Source organism: Oncorhynchus gorbuscha, linkage group LG16 (genome assembly GCF_021184085.1).
Source record: "Oncorhynchus gorbuscha isolate QuinsamMale2020 ecotype Even-year linkage group LG16, OgorEven_v1.0, whole genome shotgun sequence".
NCBI classification, from domain to species: domain Eukaryota; kingdom Metazoa; phylum Chordata; class Actinopteri; order Salmoniformes; family Salmonidae; genus Oncorhynchus; species Oncorhynchus gorbuscha.
This window is the reverse complement of record NC_060188.1, coordinates 13743735-13751147: the sequence shown is the minus strand read 5'-3', so window position 1 is coordinate 13751147 and position 7413 is coordinate 13743735. Positions and strand designations below refer to the sequence as shown.

The window sequence follows — 7413 nt, the reverse complement described above, 5'->3', positions numbered from 1 at the left end:
GCCGTGATTACATGAAGTTGGGTAACAGAGGCTCACTGAGGGGATACACTCACTGGCTGGTGTTGATCAAGACTTTCACAGCGCTGATGGAGTGTTGATTATGATGTGGCTCAGATAGGGAGCTGATGTTGGGAGTCGAATTTACATTCTCTCTTCTCTCTCCCTCATTTTTCACTGTTCCCCACTCTTATTCTTCCTCTCCTATCTCTCTCTCTATATATTTACCATTTTATTTATCCTATCTCTCTCTCTATATTTACCATTTTATTTATCCTATCTCTCTCTCTATATATTTACCATTTTATTTATCCTATCTCTCTCTCTATATATTTACCATTTTATTTATCCTATCTCTCTCTATATATTTACCATTTTATTTATCCTATCTCTCTCTATATATTTACCATTTTATTTATCCTATCTCTCTCTCTATATATTTACCATTTTATTTATCCTATCTCTCTCTTCTTCTCTATCCCTACGTAACCCCCCTGCCCCCCCTCCTCTCTTTTATTTTCCTCCTCTCCTGTCCTCTATCTGTTCTCAGGTGCGGTGCGAGCTTCCAGCATCTTCCCCATCCTCAGTGTCATCCTGCTCTTCATGGGAGGCCTGTGTATAGCTGCCAGCGAGTTCTACAAGTCACGCCACAACATCATCCTCAGCGCAGGGATCTTCTTTGTGTCTGCAGGTGAGTCAAGAGAGGGAGAGAGAGAGGAAGAGATAGAGGGGAAGAAAGAGGGGAAGAGAGAAAGGAAGAGAGAGAGGAAGAGAGAGAGGAAGAGGAAGAGGGGAAGAAAGAGGGGAAGAGAGAAAGGAAGAGAGAGAGGAAGAAAGAGGGGAAGGGAGAAAGGAAGAGAGAGAGGAAAAGAGAGGAGAAGAAAAAGAGGAAGAGAGAGAGGAAGAAAGAGAGATGAAGAGAAAGAGGAAGAAAGAGAGAGAGGAAGAGAGAGAGGAACGGAGAAAGGAAGAGAGAGAGGAAGAAAGAGAGATGAAGAGAAAGAGGAAGAAAGAGAGAGAGGAAGAAAGAGAGGAAGGGAGAAAGGAAGAGAGAGAGGAAGAAAGAGAGATGAAGAGAAAGAGGAAGAAAGAGAGAGAGGAAGAGAGAGAGGAAGAAAGAGGTGAAGGGAGAAAGAAAGAGAGAGAGGAAGAGAGAGAGGAAGGGAGAAAGGAAGGGAGAGAGGAAGAGAGAGAGGAAGGGAGAAAGGAAGAGAGAGAGGAAGAGAGAGAGGAAGGGAGAAAGGAAGGGAGAGAGGAAGAGAGAGAGGAAGGGAGAAAGGAAGGGAGAGAGGAAGAGAGAGAGGAAGGGAGAGAGGAAGAGAGAGAGGAAGGGAGAAAGGAAGGGAGAGAGGAAGGGAGAAAGGAAGGGAGAGAGGAAGAGAGAGAGGAAGGGAGAAAGGAAGGGAGAGAGGAAGAGAGAGAGGAAGGGAGAAAGGAAGGGAGAGAGGAAGAAAGAGAGAGAGGAAGAGAGAAAGGAAGGGAGAGAGGAAGAGAGAAAGGAAGGGAGAGAGGAAGAGAGAAAGGAAGGGAGAGAGGAAGAAAGAAATACAAAGTGTACACAAATGCAAATGTTTTCAGTCACTACTTTTTAGTCACAAAAATGCAATGTTATTATGGTTCACTTACATAGAACAGTTGTGCAGATGGATGTAAGTCCAGCAAAGAAGAGACTGTTGACTAATCCAGCTAAGGTGCAGTGCACAAGCAGTCTCTCTCTCTGCTGGTCATCCCCAGTACTGCAACTCCTCAGTCAGCTCTCAGCCTCCACTCAGCAGCAGCCACAAGTCACGCACTCCATTCTTCCCTCTTTATCCACTTATTTTCTCCTGATCTGGGTGCTGGGCTACAAGCTACCCATTGGGATTCAACTCTAAAAATATGGTGTCCCTGACATACTTTCCCAATGATCCATCATCCCAGCTCTACTAAGTCACACACTTCTCTCTCTCCGTGACTAAACTCGACAGTTAAAGTAGATATATATACACTGAGTGTACAAAACATTAGACATCAACATCAGAACAGCCTCAATTTGATGGGGCATGGACTTTACAAGATGTCAAAAGTGTCCTACAGGAATTCTGGCCCATGGTGACTCCAGTGAGTCCCACAGTTCTGTCATGTTGGCTCCAGTGAGTCCCACAGTTCTGTCATGTTGGCACCAGTGAGTCCCACAGTTCTGTCATGTTGGCTCCAGTGAGTCCCACAGTTCTGCCATGTTGGCTCCAGTGAGTCCCACAGTTCTGTCATGTTGGCTCCAGTGAGTCCCACAGTTCTGTCATGTTGGCTCCAGTGAGTCCCACAGTTCTGTCATGTTGGCTCCAGTGAGTCCCACAGTTCTGTCATGTTGCCTCCAGTGAGTCCCACAGTTCTGTCATGTTGGCTCCAGTGAGTCCCACAGTTCTGTCATGTTGGCTCCAGTGAGTCCCACAGTTCTGTCATGTTGGCTCCAGTGAGTCCCACAGTTCTGTCATGTTGACTCCAGTGAGTCCCACAGTTCTGTCATGTTGGCTCCAGTGAGTCCCACAGTTCTGTCATGTTGGCTCCAGTGAGTCCCACAGTTCTGTCATGTTGGCTCCAGTGAGTCCCACAGTTCTGTCATGTTGGCTCCAGTGAGTCCCACAGTTCTGTCATGTTGGCTCCAGTGAGTCCCACAGTTCTGTCATGTTGCCTCCAGTGAGTCCCACAGTTCTGTCATGTTGGCTCCAGTGAGTCCCACAGTTCTGTCATGTTGGCTCCAGTGAGTCCCACAGTTCTGTCATGTTGGCTCCAGTGAGTCCCACAGTTCTGTCATGTTGATTCCAGTGAGTCCCACAGTTCTGTCATGTTGGCTCCAGTGAGTCCCACAGTTCTGTCATGTTGGCTCCAGTGAGTCCCACAGTTCTGTCATGTTGGCTCCAGTGAGTCCCACAGTTCTGTCATGTTGGCTCCAGTGAGTCCCACAGTTCTGTCATGTTGGCTCCAGTGAGTCCCACAGTTCTGTCATGTTGGCTCCAGTGAGTCCCACAGTTCTGTCATGTTGGCTCCAGTGAGTCCCACAGTTCTGTCATGTTGGCTCCAGTGAGTCCCACAGTTCTGTCATGTTGACTCCAGTGAGTCCCACAGTTCTGTCATGTTGACTCCAGTGAGTCCCACAGTTCTGTCATGTTGGCTCCAGTGAGTCCCACAGTTCTGTCATGTTGCCTCCAGTGAGTCCCACAGTTCTGTCATGTTGGCTCCAGTGAGTCCCACAGTTCTGTCATGTTGGCTCCAGTGAGTCCCACAGTTCTGTCATGTTGGCTCCAGTGAGTCCCACAGTTCTGTCATGTTGATTCCAGTGAGTCCCACAGTTCTGTCATGTTGGCTAGAGTGAGTCCCACAGTTCTGTCATGTTGGCTCCAGTGAGTCCCACAGTTCTGTCATGTTGGCTCCAGTGAGTCCCACAGTTCTGTCATGTTGGCTCCAGTGAGTCCCACAGTTCTGTCATGTTGGCTCCAGTGAGTCCCACAGTTCTGTCATGTTGGCTCCAGTGAGTCCCACAGTTCTGTCATGTTGGCTCCAGTGAGTCCCACAGTTCTGTCATGTTGGCTCCAGTGAGTCCCACAGTTCTGTCATGTTGACTCCAGTGAGTCCCACAGTTCTGTCATGTTGACTCCAGTGAGTCCCACAGTTCTGTCATGTTGGCTCCAGTGAGTCCCACAGTTCTGTCATGTTGCCTCCAGTGAGTCCCACAGTTCTGTCATGTTGGCTCCAGTGAGTCCCACAGTTCTGTCATGTTGGCTCCAGTGAGTCCCACAGTTCTGTCATGTTGGCTCCAGTGAGTCCCACAGTTCTGTCATGTTGACTCCAGTGAGTCCCACAGTTCTGTCATGTTGGCTCCAGTGAGTCCCACAGTTCTGTCATGTTGCCTCCAGTGAGTCCCACAGTTCTGTCATGTTGGCTCCAGTGAGTCCCACAGTTCTGTCATGTTGGCTCCAGTGAGTCCCACAGTTCTGTCATGTTGGCTCCAGTGAGTCCCACAGTTCTGTCATGTTGACTCCAGTGAGTCCCACAGTTCTGTCATGTTGGCTCCAGTGAGTCCCACAGTTCTGTCATGTTGGCTCCAGTGAGTCCCACAGTTCTGTCATGTTGGCTCCAGTGAGTCCCACAGTTCTGTCATGTTGGCTCCAGTGAGTCCCACAGTTCTGTCATGTTGGCTCCAGTGAGTCCCACAGTTATGTCATGTTGACTCCAGTGAGTCCCACAGTTCTGTCATGTTGGCTCCAGTGAGTCCCACAGTTCTGTCATGTTGGCTCCAGTGAGTCCCACAGTTCTGTCATGTTGACTCCAGTGAGTCCCACAGTTCTGTCATGTTGACTCCAGTGAGTCCCACAGTTCTGTCATGTTGGCTCCAGTGAGTCCCACAGTTCTGTCATGTTGGCTGGTCCCTTGGGTGATGGATCATTCTTGATACACAGAGGAAACTGTTGAGTGTGAAAAACCCAGCAGCGTTGTAGCTCTTGAAACACTCAAACCAGTGCGCCTGGCACCTACTACTGTACCCCATTCAAAGGTACTTCAGTATTTTGTCTTTCCCATTCACCCTCTGAATGGCACACATACACAATCCATGTCTAAACTGTCTCAAGGCTTAAAAATGCTTCTTTAAACTGACTCCTCTCCTTCATCTACACTGATTAAAGTGGATTTAACAAGTGACATCAATATATTTCACCTGGATTCACCTGGTCAGTCTATGTCATCGAAAGAGAAGGTGTTCCTAATGTTTTGCACACTCAGTGTATATGATTATATGATTATTATCTCTGTCATAGGATGTGATCCCTTTGTGAATCAGATGAATGATCATGTTATGTGCTGTCCCAACTGATCTGACTCAGGATCTCAGTCTTTGTTCTTAAACACTATAAGGGCAGAGGCTCTGGCTTGGGTCATATTTCTGGTTCGTATTCAGTCATATTTCTGACAGTGAGAAGTACAGTATGTATGTACATTATCCTTTGGTGAGTCTGTGGTACTTGTCTGAAAAGGTTTGTCTTGGTAATGGCATATTCACTGTGGTGGATAGATGCACTCAGACTACTGCGTATGTGGTATGCCTAGAAAAGGTAAATGTCCTGTCTTAACCGATTGCATAATTCCTCTGTTCTCTCATCTCGCCCCTCCAACCCCCCACCCCCAGGCCTGAGCAACATCATCGGGATCATCGTGTACATATCAGCCAACGCAGGGGACCCCTCTAAGAGCGACTCGAAGAAGAACAGCTACTCCTACGGCTGGTCCTTCTACTTCGGAGCCCTGTCCTTCATAATGGCCGAGATGGTGGGCGTCCTGGCAGCCCACATGTTCATCGACCGCCATCGGCAGCTCCGGGCAGGGGCCAGGGCTGCCGACTACCTCCAGGCCTCGGCCATCACACGCATCCCATCCTACCGTTACCGCTACCGACGCCGCTCGCGCTCCTCCTCCCGGTCCACAGACCCCTCGCACTCCCGCGACACCTCGCCTGTGGGCCTCAAGGGCTTCAGCGCGCTACCCTCTACAGAGATCTCCATGTACACGCTGCCCCGGGACACCCTGAAGGCCGGGGGCACGCCAACCGCCACCTACAACTCGGAGAGGGACCATACCTTCCTGCAGGTCCACAACTGTATTCAGAAGGAAAAAGACTCGGCCAACACCAACACAGCCAACCGCCGCACCACACCAGTATGAGGGAGCCCTGAGAGCAGAGCCCGAGGGAGCGAAGGCAGGGAGGCCCCCACCCAGGTCTCTAATATACCATAGACCAGGATGAGTTTCCATCTTTATAGAGAGTGATGATTTTATTTCATTCAAATGCATGAGTTTCCCATCTACCATTGTTGAGAGAGTCTAAAGGGGTTTGTTGGGTTCCTTTGGAGTAAATGGTTGTACTGGGAGAATGGGGCAGATTGTCCTTAGAGACTGAGTCATTTCAATGGGTGGGGATGGGTGATGAGGGTGGATCACTTAAAGGGAGGGTTTTGATTTAAATTCGATTCATGATTTCATAACCTTTTGGTTTTGACAGTTTGGCTCCACAGTTTTGGTGGTGCAACATGCTGCTGTACTTTCCCATCATACCACCTGCCATATGCCTCTGATTTGTTGTCACATTTATTCATTTATTTATTTTCTGTATTAAAACTGTGAATTTTTGCAGCTTGGGGTTCAGTAAGAATTAGCCCAGTCTGTAAACTCTAACAAAGGTACTATATGTGTATAACATTTATAAATAAATGATTAAGTTAATAATCAAGAGATACAGACTTTACTGAAGCAAAAAAACTAACAAGTAAACTAAACTAAGTGCTGTTGGTAACACGAGAAAAGACTCTTGTAGGATCTGCTGGAAGGATGACAGAGCCAGAGAGAAGGTGCTGTAGGTCACTACACTACGGAGCTGCTGAGACATGGCGGGGGACAGACGCACACAGTCAACAGTAGATAAATAGAGATTATTTTAATAGAACCTTCTCGCCTTTTTCTGAGTCCCTGTTCGCTTTCTTTTTTTGGGTTGGGGGGGTCGTCATGGGAGTGTTGAACCCCTCAAGAGAAGCCACCGACAACAACAAGAGGGGTCAAAGTTCAAACCAAGAAAAAAAAGACTCCAAACACGACTTCTCGAAGAAAAAGGAAGGAGGAGAGGGGCAGGAAAAGAAGAGGACGCCAAATACAACAATAAATACTTGCGTAAAAGGCAACAAGATAAATATGAAATAGTACAATTGAAGCGAAGTGAATCAAATTTTTTGAAATTAAATGCATGCTATAAAATTGCAGCAAATCTGCTCTCGAGAAACTTAAGTTTTAAAGGATAATGATAATTAGAAGGGGAAAAAGTGATGTTAACGTTGAAACTAGTAATGTTTCATGAGTATTTTTTTCTCTTATGTTTTTTTATTTACTTCATTTTATCTTATGCTTTTGTGAAAGAAACCAAACAATCGACATTGAACAAAAACACATTTTTTTTAAATGGTTTGGTTAAATTCTTTATATAAATATATATATATATATATGTATGTATTTTATTTTTCAAATTCACACAGCCTTAGTCATTTCTTTGTTTCTTTTGATTGTCAATGTGTTGTTCAAATTGAAATGAAATCTTTAAAGGTGCCAAAACCGAATGATCCTTTACTTGGATGCATCAAGTCCTGATGAATAAACTACCAATCCTAGGGAGAACAAATCAGCCTGTTTCACTGTGTCTCTAACCTACTGTATCATTACACTTAACACCCTTGTTCTATGTTTCTGATACCCTCTCACACTGTCTCTCTGTGTGTCTCTACTCTCTACCATGTACTAACACTTGTGTTAACAAGCATGTTTCTGTCTTCAGGCTACAGAATGGGAGAAACCATGATTGTAGATAAAACAGCACATAAGACACATCACCGCATGGTGTCT

The 7413-nt window shown here is 46.4% G+C and overlaps 1 protein-coding gene across 1 annotated transcript in view; it reads left to right on the top strand.

Annotated features, from left to right (window-relative positions):
* The window catches only part of LOC124000335 (voltage-dependent calcium channel gamma-2 subunit), a 90626-nt gene extending 83451 nt beyond the window's left edge, over nucleotides 1-7175 (top strand). Inside the window, exons 3-4 of the mRNA XM_046306614.1 lie at nucleotides 548-688; nucleotides 5159-7175. Coding sequence (XP_046162570.1) covers nucleotides 548-688; nucleotides 5159-5691 — 674 coding nt within the window. The 3' untranslated portion in view covers nucleotides 5692-7175. The remainder of the gene's footprint in view (nucleotides 1-547; nucleotides 689-5158) is intronic.
* Nucleotides 7176-7413: the final 238 nt, after the last annotated feature.